Below are 26,705 nucleotides of genomic sequence, written 5' to 3'. Positions count from 1 at the left end.
TCCCCTATTCTTGTCAAGTTGTGCTACAAGCTCCTCTTCTCCCCAGTTCTATTTAATACCTCCTCATTAGTTATGTGAACTACCCATCTAATCTTCAGCATTCTTCTGTAGCACCACATTTCAAAAACTTCTATTCTCTTCTTGTCTAAACTATTTATCGTCCATGTTTCACTTCCATACATGGCTACACTCCATACAAATGCTTTCAGAAACGACTTCCTGACATTTAAATCTATACTCGATGTTAACAAATTTTTCTTCTTCAGAAACACTTTCCTTGCCATTGCCAGTCTACATTTTATATCTTCTCTACTTTGACCATCATCAGTTATTTTGCTCCCCAAATACCAAACCTCCTTTACTATTTTAAGTGTCTCATTTCCTAATCTAATTCCCTCAGCATCACCCGACTTAATTCGACTACATTCCATTATCCTTGTTTTGCTTTTGTTGATGTTCATCTTATACCCTCCTTTCAAGACACTGTCCATTCCGTTCAACTGCTCTTCCAAGTCCTTTGATGTCTCTGACAGAATTACAATGTCATCGGCGAACCTCAAAGTTTTTATTTCTTCTCCATGGATTTTAATACCTACTCCGAACTTTTCTTTTTGTTTCCTTTATTGCTTGCTTAATATACAGATTGAATAACATCGGGGATAGGCTACAACACTGTCTCACTCCCTTCCCAACACTGCTTCCCTTTCATGCCCCTCGACTCTTATAACTGCCATCTGGTTTCTGTACAAATTGTAAATAGCCTTTCGTTCCCTGTATTTTACCCCTGCCACCTTCAGAATTTGAAAGAGAGTATTCCAATCAACATTGTCAAAAGCTTTCTCTAAGACTACAAATGCTAGAAACGTAGGTTTGCCTTTCCTTAAGCTTTCTTCTAAGGTAAGTCATAGGGTCAGTATTGCCTCACGTGTTCCAACATTTCTACGGAATCCAAACTGATCTTCCCCTAGGTCGGCTTCTATCAGTTTTTCCATTCGTCTGTAAAGAATTCGCATTAGTACTTTGCAGCTGTGACTTATTAAACTGATAGTTTGGTAATTTTCACATCTGTCAACACCTGCTTCCTTTGGGATTGGAATTATTATATTCTGCTTGAAGTCTGAGTGTATTTCGCCTGTCTCATACATCTTGCTCACCAGATGGTAGAGTTTTGTCAGGACTGACTCTCCCAAGGCTGTCAGTAGTTCTAATGGAATGTTGTCTACTCCGGGGGCCTTGTTTCGATTCAGGTCTTTCAGTGCTTTGTCAAACTCTTCACGCAGTATCATATCTCCCATTTCTTCTTCATCTACATCCCCTTCCATTTCCATAATATTGTCCTCAAGTACATTGACCCTCTATATACTCCTTCCACCTTTCTGATTTCCCTTCTTTGCTTAGAACTGGGTTTCCATCAGAGCTCTTGATATTCATGCAAGTGGTTCTCTTTTCTGCAAAGGTCTCTTTTAATTTTCCTGTAGGCACTATCTATCTTACCCCTAGTGAGATAAGCCTCTACATCCTTACATTTGTCCTCTAGCCATCCCTGCTTAGCCATTTTGCACTTCCTGTCGATATCATTTTTGAGACGTTTGTATTCCTTTTTGCCTGCTTCATTTACTGCATTTTTATATTTTCTCCTTTCAATCATTAAATTCAATATTTCTTCTGTTACCCAAGTGTTTCTAGTAGCCCTCGTCTTTTTACCTATCTGATCCTCTGCTGCCTAAACTATTTCATCCCTCTATGCTACCAATTCTTCTACTGTATTTCTTTCCCCCCATTCCTGTCAATTGTTCCCTTATGCTCTCACTGAAGCTCTGTACAACCTCTGGTTCTTTCAGCTTATCCAGATCCCATCTCCTTAAATTCCCACCTTTTTGCAGTTTCTTCAGTTTTAATCTACAGTTCATAACCAATAGATTGTGGTCAGAGTCCACATCTGCGCCTGGAAATGACAGACTGATAATTTATAATAAATGGATCACATTTAAGTGAGTAGTAGAGTAGTTGTGCTAGCTGTAATAGAACAGCAAAAATCTTCATAACTGTACAATAGCAGTTTTAGATAAAGAAAAACATTTTAGAGACAGACACAAAAGCAGGAATTCTTACATTCCATTTCCAAAAGTATTAGAGCTTGTACAATGACATTTTAACTAAATACCAGTAATCTGAATTACTTGTATTCAGTTAAAATGTCTAATAACATCATGTAAAACATTCAGTGAAGTGCTGTCACTTTAGGAACAAATGTGGATTGAACAAAATTTACACCTGCCCTAAACTGAGAACTGTATTAACCCTATGTGGGAAGAAAGCCAGGGAACGGAAAACATGATGGATGAGACTTCACACTTGATGCTGTTTATATGATGCAGATGATGATGAACCAGAAGGACAACAATGGCCCTGAAATACACAGCCATGAAACAGATATGAAGGTGAATAACAGCAGATACCAAGAGCCCTGGCGCCCAGGGTCTGCCCTGCTGCAAATCCATCCAACACTAAAACACAAATAACTTCATTTGGCTTAAGAGAAAAATGAGAAGTATAGCAGGAACATATGCCAAAGAAACTATACTTTGAACTAAATTACAAGCCATCTACACAGACAGCAACATGCTGCCACATACAGCAAACTGATCTTTGAAGTGAAAACTTGTGCATAAACTAGTAATTGTATTTGCCTAATTATTCATTCTGAGAAAGTCTGGAAGTTCATCACAGCACATGCAATTTGTTTCTTCGAGTAAATACAACTTACTCACCTTTATTTTCTTGAATGCTCTTGCTCTAGTTGAATATCTTGATTCACAAACATATACATCCTTATCAAGAAAGCCATCTGGCCTGAAGCGGAAGTAATCTTTCACACTTAGAACACAACATCTGCCAAGAATCTGACTGAGTGGTGTTGCAAAGTGTATATCACTTTTAAACACCTCCTATAAAGAAGAGGCAAAAATTAAACAAGGCACTGTACATATTCTGTCTTGTGATATTTATTGTTGACATACATATCTGAAACCATACATCAGCAATCCCATATCACATAATGATATGTACCTTTTCTAGGAATTTTCGAGTAGTGACATGATATGTTTCATTTGGGCGGAAGAATACATTCCCATACATCATTTGACATCCTTCCTGATTGGTCCATAGCCTTTCCACATGGATGATACTTGGTTCCATACCACGTTCTTTTGGTTCCGCATAAACAAAGTCCCCAACATGGTAAATTTGCTGATTGAAACTGAGTGAATCTCCTTGTGTTGCATTTCCACCTGTGTCCTACGGAGCACAGAAAATACACTGTTTCATGATTTTCTCTCAAAAACAAATAATTTCTTTTACATATGGGGTAATTTTCAATTAATTGCACATAAGAAAAAGCTGGAGTGTATTACTACTAATTTTCTAATATAATACTGTACCGTGACATCTGCTTTCATCAGTAATTGGTTGAAACAAGAAATCACTTTTTTCTTGTGGATAACATTCAGATTAATCCACCCTTTTTTCTGGGTATATTCAAAGTAGTGCTAATTAATTATTCTATATTTAAAAAAACACACACACACACACACACACACACACACACACACACACACACACACTCTCTATTTTATGCAGCATTGTTCCTTTCCCTGTCAGTTTCGTGTTCATCAGTGAATACTGAAGGATTATTTTTGTTCCCGTGTTATATGCCTGAAAGCTACTGTTATGCTATATTTCCAAAAAGTTGTAGGAAACAGAGGATAGCACAGCCACAACTCATCTATGTCCCTCCACTATTTCTTTACTGCAGAGTAGACATTCTGGCATACAACAAATGAAATATGGATTATTGAAGATGAACTGAGAGCTGTGACTCATCTAATTACAGAGATTTTTACATTCTGCAGTGTACGATCACCTCCTCACGCCATGTCTGTGTGTGCTGGAGTGCAATAGATGCATATATAGCCTCACTAAAATGCACAATTTAATTTTTTCGTAAAACATTAGTTCCTTGAAATGATGATACAATTTTATTTTGAACTTATCAGTATTTAATACAGTTATGTATTAAAACAATGTTGGACAAATGCAGTAAGTTTTGATGATGACAACTTGTTGATCAACAGTAAAGTGATTCATTTTCACTTGCCACAGTGTCTCTAGATGATGACAAATGAGCAACAGCAAGTATTGCCAACTGATCAGAACAAAAATGGAAAGCAAATTAAATTGTGAATTTTTATTGGGACACGTTGGATAAAAGTAAGGTTATCATTTTGAGGAAAGACAAATTGTGTGTATACTGTACCACTGGATAGTATAATAATATCAGGAAAATCAACAGATAATAGTGGAAGAACTATGTGCAATTGAAGATGTAAAATGGCGGTCACATGGCACCTACCAACAAACACCTGATGGAGCGAAAATTTGGCATACTTAATTTCAAATCGACTGACAGGGGATACAAAAAATATAAAGAATTACTGTAACATTTGATAACTGCATCAACACATTCACAAAGAAGACAACTTACTACACGAGGAATTAATTCTAATACAACTATCCTGTGCAAGAATACTAACAAGGGAGTCTCCCGTACAAGACAATCCAAACCACACACTCAAGTTTGATATAGTTCAAATGACACCCCTTGATTAAACAAACACCTTGCCTTTAGACATAATTTTCCAAGAGATCAAAATCTGATATACGCTTCACAAGAAGCCAAGGTCCAATGCACGGTCTGAAGAGATAGGATGTATACATCCTGAAATTCTGTCTTAAAAATAACTGATGATTATATTGGCTGTTGAATAAAGGATTTTTTTTTTACTTTCTTTAAAAAAGTTGTTTAAAGTTTTTAACATAAGATTTTTTCGTACAAACCTCAACTAGCAACACATATTTTTGAGGTACAGCCATGCAAATGCCAACAGTCTGCTTAAACACAAACATTGAAGGAGGTCATTTTTCCACCTAATGCTCCTACCATTAAGTTTGTTGTCAATACTGTAAAAATATCCACAAAGGTTTGAGAAAGTTCACTGACTTCTCCCTTCCAAGGTTTTGCAACACATTCATCCAAAAAAGTAAGCCCGAGACCGTTTTTAAGAAAACCTGAAAACACGCCTTGGCATTCTTTCACCTTCAATAGGTCCATGTGTTCTATTCATAAACTAAACTTAAGTCTGAAAAATGCAGTGTGATATTATCACTTTGGAAATGTGGGGTGGGGTGGGGTGGGGTGGTAGTTGACTGGAGAGACAAGGCACAGGAGATCTGTTTCCATACAAGGTCGGGAGGGTAATTACAATTTGTGAAGGCCTCAGTGACACCCTTGATGTATTTGAATTGGGAGAGGGACTGCCTGTCATTGCAAATGTGATGATCAGGGGTGGCTAGGTTGTACGGAAGGGACTTTTTGGTACGGAATGGGAGATATCTCTCTAAGTGAGCTGGTGATTGGTATGTTCGGCATGGACAGAGGTACTGATGTAGCCATTCTTGATGTGGAGGTCACCATCGAGCAAAGTGACTTGTTGGGTTGAGGATGACCAGAAATGGGGTAGAAGGTGTTGACATTTTGGAAGAAAATGGATAGGATGTGCTCACCCTCAGCCCAGATCACAAAGATACCATCAATGAATTTGAAATACATAATGGGGTTTGGAATTCCAAGTGATTAGGAAAGGTGCCTCTAGATGGCTCATGAACAGGTTGCCATAAGATGGTACCATGCAGGTGCCCATTGCCATACTACATACTTGCATGTAGGTGATGGCTTCAAAGGAGAATAATTTTGTGGGTGAGGATATAGTTAGTCATGGTGACAAAGAAGGAGGTTGTAGGTTTGCAGTTAGTTGGACATTGGCAAAAGACGGTATTCAATAGTGGCAAGGTCATAGGCTTTGGTGATGTTAGTGCAGAGGGAAGTGGCATCAACAATGACAAGTAGGGCACCGAGTGGTAAAGGAAAAGGAACTGTGGAGAGTCAGCAGAGGAAATTATTGGTGTCTTTTTATATATGGAGATAGGTTACAAATAACAGGCTGAAAGTGTTGGTCCACAAATGCAGATATTCTCTCAGTGGGGGTTGGAGAGGGGGACAAAGGGGAGGAGGGGGGAGGGGGAGGGGGCAAAAGCTGAAACATATAGCAGTCTTTTTTGTTATGCCTGTCTGCAACTTAACATCTCCTCTATATGGTGAGTACCAATCTATCCTTTTTACAATACTGTTGTTCTTCCAATCTCGACTACCCACTGTATGATTTTGCCAAATGGTTTTTCTTCCATCCCACAACCTAGTCCTGTTTTCCTTAGTTACTATTCTTGAATGCGTTGATTTACTCCTTGTGAGTTCTTTGTTTCTCTTCTTTCCTGTGCTTTATCTTTTGCCTTCCAAAAATCTGAAGCTCAGACTTACGTGCCACACTGTATCAATGACCTCATTTGTGCACAACGCATGGCTACATGACAGTGTGGATTGTTGATGCAGCACCTCATGTCCCAAATTCTTCCTGCCAATATATGAGGCATCTTCAGAAAGTAAATGTTTACCTTTTTACAAATTTTTAGATAAACTGTATTTGAAAAAAGAATTATAGGATACTGTTGATACACTTACTGACTATTTTTCCAAATTATCGCCATCCCATTCAATGCGTGTAGTGAACAGTGGCACAAGCTTTTTTTATGGTTGCCTCTAAGAACTCTCCTGCCAGTTCCTCCCCCCCCCCCCCCCCCCCCCTCCCCCCAATTCAGAACATCTTTCTGCACCTGCCTGTCAGTTAAAAACTTAATTCCCCTCATGTGTGCTTTCAGGGAGGTGAAAAGAGTCAGCATTCTCCTCATTTTGTTTGAATGTTGCTTCTGAATTTTTTTTAGGATTTCGAAATATCGGTGTGCATTGATGGTCTCACCATGGGGTAGATATGATGCCTTTTCAGTCCCAAAACACAGAGGCCATGAGGTTTTTTGCCTGATATTGTGGTTTTCAATTTTTTGGCAGACTGAGAATAGGTGTGACACCAGTGTGACGACTGTTTTTTTATCACAGGCAAGTAATGAGCCACCTACATCTCATCTCCAATCACAACAGAGCTCAGAAAACCCTTATCCTGCTATTCAAGTTTCTCAAGAAACTTGTGGGCACTACTGACCTGAATTTTCTTGTACTTCTCCATCAACTGTTTTGGGACCCATCTTGCACATATATATGTTCGTAATATGGAAATATGCAGCACAGTGGCATCCCACCATTTCTGCGAGTGTCATGTGTAAGAAAGTCCTGGAGAGTTGTGGAAACATCACAGAAGTTTCATCCACTGTTAAGCAGCTGTCTTCAGGAACAGTTTCCTTGATTTTTTTTTTGCACCAACTCATCAGTCAAAATGAAATCAGGGTGTATATGTGGAAAGGAAAAAAATTCCCAGATTTCCCGCTTAAAAATACACTTTTTACCAGATGAAAATACACTTTTTCTGTGTCAAGTGACAGTATACCAACCCCAACCCCAACCCCCCCCCCCCCAAAAAAAAAAAAAAAAAAGTGTGTGTGTGTGTGTGGGGGGGGGGGGGGGGGGGGGGGGATGACGACACAAGACAAGACGACACGCGTTTTCGAAAGATCTTTGATGTGCAGCAGCATGTATGCTGCATATTTCCATATTACGAACATATATATATTTGAATTCCGCCAAATACAGCACGTTAGTTTCCGAAGCATTGAAATTGAGACTGTGATGCACTTTAGTACACCAATCATAACTGATGTCACATGATCTCTCCATCCAATGAGAGCAGATATTCGGAGCATAGGACACGTGACGTAGTCAGCCAATAGCAACCAACATCACTCATCACTAGTGCGAACACATAAATAGGAAAAGTGAATGGTTTAAATTAATACACATAGTGTAGCTACAAGAAAAGCTAAGCTTTCACATATAATATTAGTCTCTTTTGCATGTGTTACACTTTAATACACATCACACAAATGTGGCTGTAAAGCCTTAAATCATACATAAATGTCTGGATTTGAAATTCTTCAAGTGGTCGGCTCTCAGAGTGTTGAGCTTTAAATGAGGATCAGACACTCTGTGACTTAAGAAATTCAATGCACAATCGTAAATGTAACGTAATTCAAATTGTGTAATTTACTTTGAAAGTAACGCTTTTCAATCACCATTTGCAATATTCTCATGTTGAGCTGTTAGAATTTGTTACAGCAGGTGTCAGAGAGCGCCAGAAAATGGCATTACTGTGTGTGCGCAGTTACGATGATGTCCCACATGTTCATACCTATATAGCATTAAAAGATCTTACATACATTGTAAACAAAAAGAGCATCGGAATTTTGCAAACCACACTAAAATGCATTTTTCGGCTGAAAGTATACATTCGTATGTCCAGATTCACAAAGAAGTATGCCCCAACCTGGCATTACACTTTTCATTGTGGTTTTCGAGCTGCAAATTTTTTTTCCAAGTACCAGTAATATATCATGTTTGGTTCTTTATGGTGTAACACCATATGTGCTAGTAGATAAGACCAGGCACTTTTAATTCAGCAAACAGTTGACAATAGCCAATATTGTGGAATCAAACACTTTGTTTCAAATAAACTGACTGCCTCTGCGGAAAAGATTAATAAAAACCAAATTTCTTTAGCAAATCAACAAAAATAACTTCACTATTGTGCAAGGCAATTAATGCTTGACTGCCAAAAACCTGCAAATAACATAAAATCAGGAAACTGAAACTAATGACATGTTTCAGCCTTCTGTAACTATGTGAATGTATTTTAATTCACTTGTCTAGCTCTCGGCCACAGAAATCCGTTTTCTGTTCATTTGACATGAGAGTTGTAAACGAAAAAGAAACAGGCAAAATAACTATAAACCTAAACATGGGTCACGTGGAGACTACCGCCCTCTTCACTGCAACTTACACTGTTCAGCGCACGCGCGAATCTGTCAGCTTGGGCGCAACAGAAGAATTTTTCCAGCTAGCTTCTGGATGCTTGTTGCAACTGCTGATTCAGCTAACAGCCGTACTTCAAGTAGCCACAAGTGGAAGCAGGTTCTGCTCATACATGACTCAACTGCACACGCACATGAGCCCGCTGGCAACTTCTCAAAAAAACCTAATGTAAACCGCTGTGATGTCACGGTCATCGGAATCAGTTTGTTGTTATGAAGTATTGCATAGTCTTCATCCTAAAGCCTTTGACACATTTTCGTATTGGCGGACACTTGTGTATGCACTGTGCTTTGTTATTGGAAATGGTGCATTTCCTTTGGAACCTTTTTTTTCCCTCCCCCTGTTTATGTTTTATTGCTGCAGTACTATTCCGCAGTAATGGGTTTAAGTAAAATACATTGTTAGCATATCAGTTCTTATCAGTCAAATTCACAAAAATTTAGCTGAAAACTAAAACAATGAAAAATTCCCAGCATTCTAAAAAATTCATGGGTTTTTCCTGGTTTTCTCCCGCATGAAAAAATTCTCGGATTTCCCAGTTGTCCCACAGCATATACACCCTGTGAAATGTATTCCCCTCCTTCATTTAACATAAACATTTGTTCTCCCTACACTAAACTCGTCACATCACTCTCTCCTTCTGTTCATAACATCTTCATGGAAAAACGTTCTGATTCATGAAAAAATTTTAGTAGGTGTCATACCTCCTGCAACCAGGAAGCAGATCGCAGTACATGGCTCATACTTGGTGGGATTTCTTACTGACATCTTTCACGCAACTGGAAACTACAACATGAGTTTATGTACTACCATCTCACTCTGATCAAAGGAAGCCCCTCTATCACTGAATTTTGCCAACCCTCAAGGGAAAAAAAAGCCCGTTATGGTCACAGTATACTTATTTTCTGAACATGCCTCATGATTAATCCTAGACTTTTAAACTTATCACACTTGGCCCCCCCCCCCCCCCTCACTCTAGAATATTTTCATGCGTTATTTTCTGTATGTTCCTGTGCCACAGAAATTTGTTAAACCCAGACCTTACCAACTCCTTACCCCTGCCCATATCCACCCCCTGCCCCCCCCCCCCCTCCTCCCTCTCTCTCTCTCTCTCTCTCTCTCTCTCTCTCTCTCTCTCTCTCTGTGTGTGTGTGTTCCCCTTACCCCCAATCACTACCATACCACTCCCTGCATTCCTTCCTTCTACATGCTTCCTCAAGTCCATAAACCTCATCAACCATGTCACTTTCAACCTATTATCCACAACCTACCCCCAACATAAAGACACCAACCATTTCCTCCACCATTTTTCCATTTATGTCACCTCCCTCTACACTAACATCCCCAATGCCTATGGCCTTGCCGCTACTGAACAGTGCCTTTTCTCGACGTCCAACTAACTCCAAATCTGCAACCATGACCAACTATATCTTCACCCAAATTTGCTTCTCCTTTGAAGACACAGCCGTGGGCACCCACACAGTGCCATCCTGTGCCAACCTAATCACTGGACACCTAGTGGAATCCTCCATAACCAACCAGAACCTCAAATCCTTCCTGACAACATTAGCTTTAGTAAATTGCACACAAGGATGGCTACAACAGCACCTCCATCCATATGAAACCCACCAAACATCAGCAATACCTCCACTTCGACAGCTGCCACTCATTCATACCAAGAAGTCCCTTCCTTACAACCTAGCCACCCATGGTCATCACAGCTGCAATTATCAGCAGCCCCCCACCAAACATGCCAAGGGTCCACTGAGGCCTTCATAGTCCAAAATTAATTTCCCAACCTTTCCCAGAAGCAGATCCCCTATGCTTATCTGTCCAGTCACTTACAACCTCCCACATACCCACTGTCTGGCAACAATGGAGCATTCTCACAAGGCTGGAGAAACAATTTCATTCTCCACAAGGGTTTCGATACTTCTCATTGTGCCCTGAAATGAGGAATATCCTACTATTTTTTCCACACCTACACTGTGGTATTCTGTCATCCACCAAATCTATGCAACATCCTTGTCCATCCCTACCCCACAGCTGCTCCAAACATCTTGTCTCCAATACACCCAGACACAAGGCCTGTCCATACATCTTCCCACCACAACCTACTCTAGTCTGGTCACAGGCATCTCCGACCCATCGAAGGCAGAGCTGACTGAACATACTCATGTAATTTACAAACTAAGCCGCAACTGTGCTGCTTTCTATATGGGCATGGTGAATAACAAGTTGTCTGTCCAAATGAATGGTCACTGAAACTGTCGCCAAGACACAGCTGTACCACCCAGTTTCTGAACATGCTACTTAACACAATGTGCTCCACTTCAATGACTGCTTTACAGCCTGCACCACCAGTATCCTTCCTGACAACATCAGGTTTTGTGAATCCACTGGTGGAAACTAGGCCTGCAACATATCTTGCGTGCCCATTACCCATTTGGCCCCAATCTTGGCTAGTTCCTGTCCTCCACATACCTATACCCTTCCCTATACAACACAGCCTTCTATTCTGCCAATGAGCCTTTTAGTCTTTTTCCCTTTGCTACTTATCTCCTCTACTGCTCCCCCCCCCCCCCCCCCCCCCCCCCCCAAAAAAACCTCGTGAATCCACCTAACATGCCTAATCTGCCACACCATGTCGCTGCACGCTCCCACTAAGCAGCACTAAACCTTCCACCATCCCATCCTGCTGTACCCTCATCCCTGCCCAATGCCCTTCCCCCTTACCACCACCACATTGCTGCTACCATCAGGCACAGTTATGACCCAGCACCGCCACAGCAACCAAACAGTGGTTGTGTGTGTGTGTGTGTGTGTGTGTGTGTGTGTGTGTGTGTGTGTGTGTGTGTGTGTGTGTGTGCGCAGAGAGAGAGAGAGAGAGAGAGAGAGAGAGAGAGAGTTATGATGGTGTATGCAATCCCCCCCCCCCCCCCAATTTGGCTGAAAGCTAAAATGAATAGCAAAGTTTTCATTTTGCCTGTCTGCAACTGAATGTATCCTCTGTATTGTGAGTAGTAAGCTACATTTTTCATAACACTTTCCAACATCACATTTCAGAAGTAGGACTGAACCACTGAAAAAGCACTGGACAAAATGCACAGACTTTCAAGGCACTATTTCAAAAAATAAGATTATTTCTTAGCTAAAATAAGAAAAAAACAAGGTGTTTCACTGCAGTACTACCAGATCAAAACACTATACATGCAAATGTGTCATGTTATTATCAGTTCTTATTAGCATCAATGTATTGGTTGGTTGCAATTGGATACATACATATATATATAATTTTGGCCACCATGTGCAAACCTAGCACTGTGAATGAAGAAAGACCTAGAAATGTTTCCATATGTTATGGTTCAGGAACAGAACATAGGCAGAAAAGGTCAACCAAGTGAGAAAGGCTTAATACTGATTTGATTATTAAGCACTGCTAACACAACTTGTTCAATGCGAGCACCAGAGACATAGATGAGATGTTACATCCATAAAATGATAGTTGCTTGCAGCAGTACTGCTGGAAACTACTGGCCTTCAGACAAGCAGAGACGGAACATGACTCTGGTAAACACTTTATTTTACAGGAAAGCCACAGGGATTCCGATCATATGATCTTGCACACCTTGCATCTGAAAAAATCTCTGGATGTAACACACTCATGGAAGGCTGCATTTACTCATATCTCTCACTGGGCGAGTGGACACAATGTGTTGCCCCTTTTTACACAGAAAGAGTGGCATCCTCACAGTTGCGCTCTTCCATAGCAGGAATCCAATGCTGTACAACGAGGTTTCGATAACATGCAGAAATCATGGTATGCGTAACATGCCCTCCGAGTGAATTTCTTCGAAAGGAACGAACTGAGAATAAAGGTGCTTGAGAAATCACTAAAGGTGCTTGGGAAATCACTCCATACAATCACGTAAAACTGTATGCTTCAGTATACCATGATTGTACAAGTGCGTGCTTCTGAATTCACGCAAGCACTTTTCTTCTGTAAATATAATCGTTTACATGCCTTTCAGAACTTAGAATGTCCTGTAAGTTATGCAGTACTTTTGTTTGTCCATCATTGTGTAGCAGTTTTTACAAACAGTAGCACATATAATCACAGTAAATGTAACACTAGGGTAATTATCCTGATGGAGTCACTGGTAGCACAATGAACAATCCAAAAAGTAACACTTTTCAAGCAAAAAAAAAATGTGCCAGTCAAATGAGTACATACATACCATTCAATGATAAACTTAAATATCATAAATAAAAATAATACAAATGGCAAATCAAAATTGCATGTATTTCAAGCAGTTGGTAGCAGCAGCAGCAAGACAACTACTTCTACAACAACAACAACAACAACAACAACAACAATAATAATAATAGCAATAATAAGATAGAAACACAAACACATAGGTAATTACAAGCTCCTCGCTTACTCAGTTAACACCACTGACATTAAGCATTCCAGATTATTCAGCTGTGCAATTGATTGTTTCACTGCAAGTTGTTCTTATGAATGCTACTATAATTTCCTACACAATCATTCCTCTATATATGTTGAAGTGGAGCCCATGTGCAAAAAGTCAGCACAAAAATTACTCAAAAAAATACAACAAACCACTTTTAAACTCATACAGACATAATGTCCTAGGCCACTGCCTCAGAAACCGACCAGCACATCAACTGAATTAACAGTGATTTCTGCTAATCTCAAGCAGACATAGCAGATAGGTCCAAAGATGGGGAGGCAGGCAGCTGGGCAGTGTGCCAAGCAGTGTGAGAGCGCATACCGTGTGTGTTTCTGAGTCCTTTACCCTCATGGAGTCCTCCGAGCTTCGTGTTTCTGTTTTCATCCTCTGGCTGCTCCTGCTGCAGCTTCCTGTTGGCGCACAGTTTCAACATCAGCTGCCAGATGAAGTAAACTGTAATTGAGGGCTGGAGAATGCAGCAGGTCACCTCCACGGCAAAGTTCATCTCTGTAACATGAGAAAGAAAAAGCAATTTTTATCTTATATTGAAAGTAATCCAAACAGAAACAAGATGCAATAAATTTCTTGTATAGAGCAGGACTATGCTTATCATGTTAATTTTAGGCAAAATCTTGACAGTTTCTGAATACTGCACAAAAATGAATGTTAGGAACTATAAGATATAACATCCACAAAAGGTAGTACTATCAGTGAGCAGCAACTTGGATCAGAGAAGCACTGGAAAAAGCATCAATCCCATCATTTTAAAGAATCCAGCCTGAGATTTGCCTTATTTGATTCATTGAAACCACAGAAGCGATAAATTTGGACAGCCTAATTAGGAAGTGAACCTCACTCCTTCCAAATATGAACACGCAATCTTAACACTGGGTCACCTAGCTAAATAACAATACACACGAACAGGTCAGTAGAAATCAGAGGTGTAATTTGCTGCCATGAAGCCATACTACAAATTTATTGCTAGGAATGTGATAACATTACTGTGCACACAATCTAAATATAAACACAAATTTCAGACTGCAATTGATGGCACTTATTCACCAGTGCTCGAGTAGTACTTCTGAATAGCGTGACTGCTATAGAAATTTGTTTTCACCGACCACCACATTTTAGAAATCCGCAATAATAAAATAATGAAAGGTGTTTTTATTATTGTCACAGTTCTCACCATTCCTAACTTTATTCTCTTATTTTCATATGTCCATGAGACATTCATGAATAAAAAAATTATTTTCACATATATGTGAAATTCTCCAAGATACTTCTATCAAGCTTCGATAACCTTTGGACACACTTACCAGTTGTGAAATATGTTACAACATCCTGTTGCTTTGTACTGTAATCAAACTCCAATTCATTCTCCCAAATGAGCCAACTGGTCCTCACGATACTTAATCACACAACCAGTATTCATAAAATTGTGTCCCATGATCCACAACGCCATTTGAAGCATTAGATTTTACAAAATTACAGAAGTCTTGCTTTCAGGTTTAATTACACTGACTGAAGAGCTTCACAAATATTTCACAATTGTAGATATCAAAAATTTGTTCCTATTTTCTATACTTAAATTTTCAGTAATAAATGTTCATTTATGAGCAACTATATTGCAGACTCTTTTTCAACACAGAGAATACACTTTTAAATGTACCACATTGGGAGAAGGCGCATGTTAACTGGCAGACAATTACAATTATGAACTACATGACCATAGTGAATCTTCTGAATGCTAATCTAATACAACCCACTTGGCTTGCAGCAACTGTGCTCAATGAGCAACATCAAACTAATTGCTATCCTTTACGAAATAATGAGACCAGTAACGTTTCTTTAAAAAAAAAAAAATAAAATAAAAAAAAAAGGAGAGGGGGGGGGGGGGGGGGGGGAACCTCTGCATGAATCTTCCAATAACAACATGAGTACCTAAAGCAAAAAAGGAGCATCCAACTGCACACTGGCTCATATCAAAAGTTTCTGCTACATACAATGGAAACAATTTGGCATTTTCCTTTTAAGATTAGTAAGAATTTGAATCCATGACCTTTGAACTAGTTTTCAAACAACTCCAATGGAGTTGTAGGGCAAGCTGTTAATGGCTACCATTAAAAAGTGTTTACTGATACAGATGTTGGATAAAATACGGTGTAGGAAAATGTTGTCATTCAAAACAGCCTCCAGTCATCTTGGAATGGAGAACCACGACAAGATCAGTTACAAATGATGGAGATAGATAGTGATCACCCCTTCTCTCCGAAGTTGAACACAAAGGCTCAATAACATAGAGATCTGTTGACTGCGGTGATGGCATTCTCGTGCTCAGAAGTCCACTCCTGGATGATGCGTGCTGTGTGAACACGGGGGCCTGTCATCTTGGAACATAACATCACCATTAGAGAACAAACACTGCACCAAGGGATGGACTGAATAGCCAAAATTGTCACATAATCCTTGGTAATAATATGACCTTGAGTAATCACAGAGCCCATAGAATACCACAAAATGGCTGCCTAAATAATCACTGAACACTGGCATGTGTTTCACTCTGGGGACATAAACTTGGCCAAAAGTTGGAAACAGTGTGAAACAAGACACATTCAAACAAAGGACTTTCTTGCTTTGCTCCACAGTCTAGGTTTCATTGCTTAAAACACCACATTTTCCCGTTATGGGCATTTGTATCACTATGGCTGGTTTTGAAACTCCAGCTCGCCCTGCAATTCCCTGCTTATGGAGCTACCTGTGTGTTGTTTTGGTGCTCACATGGCCCTCAAGTGCAACATTCAGTCTGCAGTGATTTTTGTTGCTGTCACCTTTTTTTGTGTCACAATTCTCTTCAATCACTGTCTGTGTCTAGAACTAATGCACATCTACCTCCACAATCAGTTTAAATCGTGGAGGAAAACCCCCTTTTTACACTTTTCAGTGGACTGAATCAAAAATGAGTAAGATGCAAGAAAGAGTAAAATACAGAAAAGCATAGGAAACATAACAGGCGAAAATGAATAAATTACTCTTAAATCATTCTCTTCATATCGTTCAAAATATGAAAGTAAAGAAATTTAAAATTTTCCTTTTTAAAAACATCTGGAATAATTAATTGTTTTTTTTTTTTTTTTTTTTTTTAACAGCAGTTATCTCTATTGTTTAGTGAAACAACATTAAAGAGATAATAGACTTATTATTGATAATCATTATAAAATTATGGTAAATAAAAACAGTTATCATGAACAGAGAAAAACGGGCACACAATCTACAAGGAGATCACTCTGTTTCACAGACATCCAATGTCTTCATGTTTTTACGAAGTATCTCAAGAAGAAATGTTTACATCTGACAACAGGTTGTACCAACCAAAATTGTGGGCCCAGTACGGATTAACGTATTTCACAGAGAAGTAACGATGATTCATGTAAGTCCATTAAAGAGATGGCAATCTTTAAAAGCAGTGTTTATTTGCATAAACTGACTGTGAAATAAAATTAAAGCTGTTTAAATACAAAGCAATAAGCAAAAGAAATGTCACTCCTAAAGTTACTATTGTCAGATCATGATCATCATTCAGGCAGTGATTCATCAAACTTTCCCAGCCTTCCCCCACACTGCAAATCTATAACACAGGTGCCTAAAACCCGACAAACAGATGATGAAACTATTGCTTACTGTTTAACACTATGTTACATGATCAATTACTCAGTGAAATAAAATTAAAGCTGTTTAAATACAAAGCAATAAGCAAAAGAAATGTCACTCCTAGAGTTACTATTGTCAGATCATGATCATCATTCAGGCAGTGATTCATCAAACTTTCCCAGCCTTCCCCCACACTGCAAATCTATAACACAGGTGCCTAAAACCCGACAAACAGATGATGAAACTATTGCTTACTGTATTAACACTATGTTACATGATCAATTACTCAGTGTATGGTCTGCATTTTCTGCTTTGTTCCAAGACTGACTTTGAACAGGAATACGGTGCACTTTTTGCAAAAATCTGTATGAAAATCAATGTCAAATAAAACTTAAAATGCAGGAAATGGTGGAACACAGAATTGCTAATGACAGGAAAGTACTGTCTTGAGAGAAAAGTACTTCTGTTGGGACCTACAACAAGGAATGTAAAAAGTGGAAAAAGATAAAATGCGTGAATGTAAAAACTTGGTTTTACTGTAATTAACTCTTAGTACTATCATGACATCTTTTTCATTCAGCCCTTCTAGTCACCACTGGGGGAGGATCAAAGCCACCGCTTCACTGAACGTCTATAAGACTCATCACGATGGCGAACCTTAAAGCTATTTAGGACCATTAAATGCAGAAATTAACAGTGGCAGTACCTGTTAGAAACTGATCCTCTACACTAATAACTGTCATTAAATACTACTTTATATTTGAACTTAAACAGGCTATACAAATGAAGATAGTAAGATTGACTGGATAGTTGTACTTGGAAGCAAAAGAATTCTGTTACATCTGCTACTCTAAGCAACTGCTGCTTTTCTTAGGCTTGCAAAATTGAAGTACCCCTCTATCACTTTAATTGATCTGTTTTTAAAATCTTGTCTGGAGCTAGTATTACAATGTCAATTTGCCTCTGGACCATAAGTTGAGGATGACTTAACACTTTTCAAGATGAAGGAATCTCTAGTTCTGAAATCTAACTTTCATGTTACCTTTTCCCCGTGTTTGCATTTTCTGTAACTCAGCAAATGAACTGTTTCAGTGTTTGGCATAGTTCAATTTTGGTAATCATTTTCATTAAAGAAAACTACTAATAGCAGGAAAATTGAGGTTCAATGAACCATTAATGTCGAGCATATTACAGGCAAAGCAGAAGCTTAGAATGTTCCAAGGAATCAGCCCAGATTTGCCTCAATTAATATACAAATTTTCTACAAAGAAGGAAAACAATCCATTGCCAAGAAAGATAAGGGTAAATACGTAACACTTACAATGGCCATCACTGCACACACACACACACACACACACACACACACACACACACACACACAAAAAGTAAATATTTTTTAAAAAGCTAATGTTGCGGTTTCAATGCAGATGACACACAATGTTGAACAAAAGCCATGTAATAACATTTTTTGGCAAATCTGGTGTTTAGAAAATACAACGTGGGATTGTGAAAGTTTTTATACCAGTGAGACAGGAAGGGATTTCTGTACTTTTTATAGAGAGCATAGACTTATAAGCCAAAACGTAATGACCACTGCCCAATGCAATGCTGGATACCATCTGGTGGCACTGCAGGCACATGACATAACAACTTAAGTATGTATGCTGAGCAGACACAGAGGGGGAAGCACCCTAGCGAAGATACGAGCTGCAAATGGGGAAATCCATTGAGATATGCGATTTTTACACAGGGCAGATTATTATTCTGCAGAGACTGTACGATTATCTTGAAAACGGTGAAGCCAGTCAAATGTTCAGGTGCTACTGTTGTGAGCATCTATGGAAAGAGATAGAATGACACTGAAACTACCACTAGGCACTACATGGTTGGACATCCGCAACTCTTCACAGAACGTGGTGTTAGGAGGCTTGTCTAGTCTGTAAAGTAGAACAGATGGTAACCTCTGGCAGACGCACAATGTTGGTACACCCACAAGTCTTTCGGGGCATACCGTTCATCGTACACTGTGGAACATGGAGCTCCACAGCAGACCACTCCTATGTTCACATGCTGACTCAATGACATTGCCAATTATGACTGCAGTGGGCACAGGACCATCAGGAGTAGACTGTTGATCGATGGAAAGGTGTAAGTTCTTCGGGTGAATGATATTTTTGCTACACTATGTTGAGGGTAGTCTCCACAAACGCAATCATCGAGGTGAGTGGCGTCTCGAAACGTGCAGCATGCCACGGAGCAATGTTAGGCTATGGGAGATATTCTCCTGCTCTTGCATGGGACCCGTGGTAGTAATTGAAGACACACTGACAGCAACTGGCAGGATTTTCGATTGCAGCGCACATTTCAAATTCGAATACCAAAAAAACAGCCGCGCAGAGACGTTCCCGCAGTCAAGGATGGATGCCGACTGAGCTGCTGAGCATACACATACCAAAATACACGCGATCAGCACGCACCTAGCAGCGTCAGATGGAAACATTCCCTACTTTCTGAATAGCCCTTCCATCATAGGGCTGTGGCCTAAGTGTAGGTGAGTAGCAAGCACCTCATCCCACCTGGTTGGATGGAAGGAGGTACGCCATGGCCATGTTGTGGATTTCCCAGATACAGCTTATTTTCTGTCACTTCCAGCCACTCATCTTCCCAACAACCCATGCAAGAATGCACGGGTATGGCGCAATAAACTAACTGAGGATTAATAAAAGAACACTTCCTAGGCTGTTACATCCACCCTTTAATTCCCTGCAATACCCATGTGCCCTGGTACCCAATACACACACCTCCTCCCCAGTCTTTGTAAGCAGAGAAGGACATCCTGGATAACCTGGACTACTTTATTGGCAAGATACAAGCATAGCAAAAACTGAAGAGCACTCAGGAACTCGGAACAAATGAGGTAACAAGTAGGCACAGTTCATCTCATTTGGTACAGCACCCTTAAATATCGCAAACAATTCTGCACAGAAGACAGTGAAGTCTGGAGGCAACTGAATCTTGAGGACATGATCAAAAAATGCAGGAGCGCTGCCAACAGAATATAAAACTTATAAAAAAATAAGCAGGAGTGCAGTCCTACCTGTACCGCATTAAATCTAAAAGTATTCTGAGCCTCTGCAGTAACCAGGGTGGTATTCTGTTAAAATCTTGGCTTTGAGCCTGTATGTGTCCCACACCAAGGGACTTGCCTGACACACCGTGAGGAGTTGCCACCAAATGGTACGTGGTGGTTCACCGACTCAACACACAGACTGAGTATGGGGCTCATCGTATAACTACCTGGGGTCACTCTGATCCCCTCATGGTGTGTAGCATCAACGATCATCAGGTAAGAGGGCCTCAGTGAGCTGTACACTGTGCACCCACTCTCCAGCTGCGATCAAACAATGGGCCATAAACTGGGGCAGACTTGCCCTGTCCACTCCCCAGGACCTGTGGCTAAGACACTTCAAGATGTTCAGTACCTTCTGGGCCCTTGCCTTCACAGGGTGTATACGTGGACAAGGAAAAAAAAGGTTCTGTGACTGACACCATCAAAGTATTTGAGTTACAACTCCTGTTGTGCTGAGTATTTTATTTAATACATCCATGGCATTTATTGTAATGATTATTGCTGCAACTGATACTAAAAATTGTTTTTGGTTTATATGGCACAGTGATAGAATATTAAAAGATGAAATTGACATATGACAAAATAAGAAATATGCTTGAGAACTTGGATAATGGATTTAGTGGGGAACTATCACGAAGATCAAGCAGTGAAACTGAAGATGTAAATAGTCATGGAATTCCAATTCAAGTAGTTTCTGACAGCAGCGAGTCAGATGAAAATGAACAGATTAAGTATTGATATTTATTACTGTTGGCAGATATTATTGAATATAGTAGCACGTCTGCCTTGGTTGATAAATGGTTAGCATGGGGTTCTCTTTTCATATTTTTATAGATATTCAAGGAACAAGAAGGCAAACGAGGCTGGAGGCACAAACTGATCACCCCGACACAGAAATGGTAGTCTCTTCAGGTAGGATATGGAAGACAGAGCCTTACATAAATCAAGGCAGAGGTCTGCTGTTAACATAATGAGAGCTCTAAAAAAAAACTACACCTGGGATAACACCCTACACAACAGGTGAAGGTTTTTTCATTTACTTTGATACTGTCATCTTAGATGTTTTGATGAGTGCCAACCAAAAGTTACGCATTCTTATGGAATCAGCTGAAGATATTTTTATGAAAATCTGTAAAGCTTCTTAAGGGCCAGAAATTGAGCCAGCAACTGGAATTCGTTTGAACGTGGAGTCCACAGACAGGTTACCAAGAGTTTATGTGATACATTTAGTAAAGAAAATGTTTTGGCATATTAAGCGTAAGTTTTGGAGCAGCGACTGAGGATCTTACTAAAGCACCACCTTTTTGATGATGCTCTAACTCTAGCACCTCAATGACAGATTGACAAATTTGCTCCTATCAGGGAAAAATGGAGCATGATATTAAGCTTCCTGAGTTTTATAATCCTAATGAATCAGTTACACTGAATGAGGAACTTGTGATTTTCCATGGACAATGGTCATTCAGGCTGCGTATTCCACCAAAACAAGGAAAATATGGCATACATGTGAACCTGTTGCACCATTCAGATACGAAATACAGCTTTGCAGGGGATCTGTATGCTGGAAAACAATGCAAATGAGGAGAAACGTAACAGCGGCCCTGAAATAACAAACCTAATTTACCAATGGAGCTCTGTCCTGTTTCTCTATTTGAGAGAGAGAGAGAGATAGAGAGAGAGAGAGAGAGAGAGAGAGAGAGAGCGCTACACCAGGAACAGTCCATGTTGCTTTTAATAATATGTCACTTCAATCAGTTACATGCTTAACAAAGGAAAGGTTGTTACAGTGCTGTCAATCAAACATCATGACATGAATGTGATGGAAGAGAAGCCAGACATCATTCTATTCTACAACTATACAAAATCTGGAGTGGATTCACTTAAGTGTGTAAGGGTTTACAACTGTAGTCGAGCAATGTGGTGATGGCCAATGGCAGTATTTTTCAACTTGATTGACATTGTAGCATACTACTCGTATGTTGTACTTCATGATACACACAAGGAATGGGGAAAGAATAATCCTAAAAAGAGTTCTGGATGAAAGCAGTACCTCAAACTTAAGAGCTCGGCAACCTCAATATGAGAAAATGCGCTCAAAATGCTGCATGCCTCCACTCAAAACACACAACAGCATTATTAACTTTTGGGTATGAGTGTAATCAACATCAAGGAGCTTTCAGAGAGGGATCATCATTACAGAGCCATGAGGAAAAGTGACATACAGCGTGCATAATCTGCCGAAGAAAGAATGCTGTTACTTACGTGCCAGGAGTAAAGACCTTGCATTTCCTGCAAGAATTATATCTGCCCTGAACACACATAGGAAGATGAATTAGTTTGTATTGTGAAACGTTCCGAGTATGAATCTGAGCGACCCTTGTAATTATGAAATTAATATAAATAAATGTAATATTATTATTTATAATTTATTTAAAGTTCATTTAAAGGCCTTTTTTTATAAAAAAAAAGAGAGACCCAAAATCCTTACCCAGTATTAATCATCAAAATTTTGAACTTCTAGTCTACCAACACTATGGAAATACTCAAGTCAGATGGAGTAATGGTCGTGGTCAGTCACTGAACACTTCCTCCCAAATGGCGTTGGCCAATGCAACAAAGATCACTGGTATGCACCTGATAATGGCTATGGCGAAAAGGGTGACACTTAAAAAACACTGCCATGGGGAACCCCACTCTCCTGTAAAAAAAAAGCTATCTGACACACATGCTTGTGTGACTCTGTACTAAAAAAGGTATCTAATGAGAAAGGACCAAGTGAAGAAAGGAAGGTGGCCACGAAAGCCCATCGGTGTAGTTGACCGAAAATTACATGCCTCAATGTGGTGTCATATGTCTTACTGGTGTTAAAAATGCCCCTAGGCAATGCCTTCTATGTAGGAAACCCTGCTGGATTTCCGCCTCTAACAGTATCAGGTGTCGACAGTTAATTGAAGTCTCTTGAATCCACAGAGAACAGCTAAGGAGTTGCCTGATCTCTGATATCAAGACCAGATTTGGTCATGTCTGGGAGCCCTATCACGAGTGTTATACAGTCCCAAATCCTGCTCGTACATGGAGAATGGGATGTTGTAGGACTCTGAATTGGAAGAACAGAAGTCCAACTCAACCCTCTCCATGGCAGCACAGTAGCGTTCCTGGCTGGCAGTGGCGGTTAACAGTGCAAAATGCTCTATCACTGTCTGTGCAATGCCTACAGGTGTTGTGTAGAGACACGCCTGTTTCAACACAGGTAACCAACTGCCTTTACCAGAAATCCTCCTGGGGCTTCCCACACTGTTCTAGAAGAAGTGGAACAGTTGATAGAATCCAGGAAATCTTGCCATAACCTTTTCTTGCTTTCCTTGATGATGCACTGAGCCTTGGCCATCTCTATTGGAAATGTTGCGAGGTTCTCCACAACTGGGCGGCACTTAAGCCACTGCAGAGACGTCCGACACGGATTACTGAATAGCACTTATCAGGCCATTGACGGAGGGGTTGCCTCCAAGGATGACCGGAGGGCTTTGGGATGGAGAAGTCAGCAGCACGTTGGATCACTCGTGTAATGTGGTCCACCCACTCCTGAACACAGCCCCGGCATTCAAACGCAGCCAGCTGGCTGGCTGAATAGCGTCCAGTTGGAGCTGCTAACCAGCCAATGTCGCTGTGTCAGATAGAGTGCCATCCATTAGATGGATTGGGTGTGGGAAGTATTCACTGGTCATCAGTGACTTCCTAATGAACAGATTCTGTCAGGGCTGGAGAGCAGAAAGAGGTCAATGGCTGAGGACGGCCCAGTACCAGTAGAGAAATGAGCGCAAGTGCCTGTGTTGAGGAACACTGCTCATGAGACAATCATGAGGTTCTCCAGAACCTGACCCCAAGGGCAGGTAGTGTCCTCTAGTCATCCTTGCAGTCAACCTCTGTGTCGATGCCCTGACAAGTGCTGTTCAGTAATCCACGTCAGGTGGGTGGTTCTGTGGTGGTTTAAGTGCCGCCGAATGGTGGAGAACCTTGCAACATTTCAAATGGTGAAGGCTCACTGCATCATCAAGGAAAGCAAGAAAAGGTTATGGCAAGCTTTCCTGGATTCTATCAAGTACACGGTGGACACTGAAATCTCCCAAACATGGTTCAAATGGCTCTGAGCACTATGGGACTTAACATCTGAGGTCATCAGTCCCCTAGAACTTAGAACTACTTAAACCTAACTAACCTAAAGACATCACACACATCCATGCCCGAGGCAGGATTCGAACCTGCGACCATAGCGGCTCCAGACTGAAGCGCATAGAACCGCTCGGCCACACTGGTCGGCTGAAATCTCCCAAAAGGATGTGGTCAGGGGAGTTGTTCTCCAAGGACTGTGAGAACCTCAGAGTCAGTCGCATCCTGCAAAGGTAAATACAATGAGCAAACAGTGATCCTCTGACATACATTTCAACTGCAACTGCTTGCAGACCAGTAGCCAGAGGGAGAATCAAGAACTTGTGCACATTATTGACAAACACAGCGACTCCTGCCTTAGCTATTTCCCCAGTCACATCGTCATTAAGGATAGCCCCATAGCCCAGGGACATCACACACTTTAAAATGTGTTTCCTGCAAACTCAAGCACAGGCGGCATTCCTCCACTTGGAGCAGTTTCAATTCCTCTCCACGTGTTCTCAACCCATTAATGTTCCACTGTAGTATGGGAGCCATTTATCATGGGGATTGCACTTTCACCCTGTCTCTCTGCTGGAGAGAGAGGGAATGGCTGGAGGATCAGTCTTGGAGTGAGGTAAGTGCCCATGGCCAACATCAAGGTCCACTGGCTCTGAAGATCAATCATGAGAGATGTCAAAGACAGACAGACAGACATTGATATCATTGGACTGGTTACGTCCCATCTCTATTAGAGGCTGACACTAGGCCTTTGATTTTTTGGCCTCTGGAGGCTTTGAAGCCACAACTGTGGTAGTGGCAGTGGCATTGCTGGACAGTGAACAAGACAGAATCTTTGGAGGTGCAGGAAGTCCCACAAAATTGGCAGCCACTGCCCTTTCTGATGTTCTGGGGAGAGGTATGGGGCTATGGGCTTTGAAATAACTGCAGCAGCACAGCTCCATTGACAAATGTAGGTGCTAGTGCTCACACTAGGGAGCTTAGTTTGTGTAACAGCACCAGCTTTTTGAAGAACTGATGCTGCCTTAGCTACACGGTCAACATGCCTCACTGCTATGCAGCAGTCCAGGATTCAATTCCCTGTCAGGTTGGAGAATTTCTCCAATCAGGGACAGGTTGTTGTGATGCCTTCATCATCATCATCATCATCAACGAACTTCCCCAGGTGGGGACTCCGGCCATCGATGCCATATGGTCATTTCAAGAGCGGACACGAATGTGGTAGCGAACCTGGAGGGCAGCATGGCTTTACACATCTCTTTTTAACGAAAGTGTCCCACCGTGCAACCACTTGACAGATTTTAATGTATCTGTAAAACCCTTTAGACCCTGCTGAATGTAAAGAGGGCAAACTTTTTCAAAGCGCCCCTCTTTTCTATCAACTATAAAAAGTACATTCTGAGTTGCAGCATGTGCTCTGTTACTAAAAACAGTATCACCCTGAACAAACCCAGTATCTGGAGGGCCATCACACGAGGCTTCTTGAGCAAATGGGTGTCGTCACCTATCAACTGTCCACTCACCAGGAGGAGAAAATTTCAAGGATTCCATCTCAATCCCACAAGCAGTTAGGGACATAAGGGTCCATCCAGAGCCCCATGTGCTTAGGTAAGCCTTATGCAACTGAGATGCAGCATGTTCCCTGAAGGTTGTACTCTAACAACTGTTCCACCTCAACAGCCATGCACCTCATCGGTACGTAATACACCTTGAGATTGAGGTTTATTTTATAAAAGGTTTTTACCATCCTTGAGATCCATGTGGTCAAGTCAAGATCCTCATTCCCTGTGGCGCAAAACGTACCACCAATATGCCGTAAGTGGTCGCTGAAGATTGCCCAAATTATGTTCACTTACCAGCCCCAGCTAAGGAAAACACACACACACACACACACACACACACACACACACAGTCCCAGTGTGTTGCTACATAACAAATTTCATGATTATTTATGCATTACCATTTCATTGAGCTGCATCAAACCAGTCTCAGGACTGAAGACAACAACAACAACATCAACAACAACCATTTCATTGGTATCTTTTAATCCTTTCTTTTGCTTTCTAACAAATGTTTTCTTGCATCCTATATTACTTTCCTTCTCCTTCATTCCACATCTCCCCTTTTTCTCTTTTCGCCTTTTTGATAAATACAAAATCACATGCCTATCTTGCAGTATTTCTTTGGCAGTCATGCGCTCATCTACGGATGATACGCAAGGTTTCTGGTATATAACCATTTATGGTTAGTCTTTTGTCGCCAGCTCATGTTGTTGCTCATGTTGTTATTTTGA

General features: G+C 40.6%; 1 protein-coding gene across 1 annotated transcript in view; it reads right to left on the bottom strand.

Annotated features, from left to right (window-relative positions):
- Positions 1-26,705, bottom strand: part of LOC126412869 (protein polybromo-1) — a 325,260-nt gene that overhangs the window by 107,036 nt on the left and 191,519 nt on the right. The window contains 5 exon segments of the mRNA XM_050082745.1: positions 2,772-2,948; positions 3,070-3,297; positions 13,810-13,842; positions 13,844-13,873; positions 13,875-13,971. Of these exon segments, the coding sequence (XP_049938702.1) occupies positions 2,772-2,948; positions 3,070-3,297; positions 13,810-13,842; positions 13,844-13,873; positions 13,875-13,971 (565 nt within the window).

Source organism: Schistocerca serialis, chromosome 7 (genome assembly GCF_023864345.2).
Source record: "Schistocerca serialis cubense isolate TAMUIC-IGC-003099 chromosome 7, iqSchSeri2.2, whole genome shotgun sequence".
Lineage (NCBI taxonomy): Eukaryota > Metazoa > Arthropoda > Insecta > Orthoptera > Acrididae > Schistocerca > Schistocerca serialis.
The sequence above is the reverse complement of the archived record's forward strand: the minus strand, read 5'-3'. Positions and strand labels throughout refer to the sequence as shown.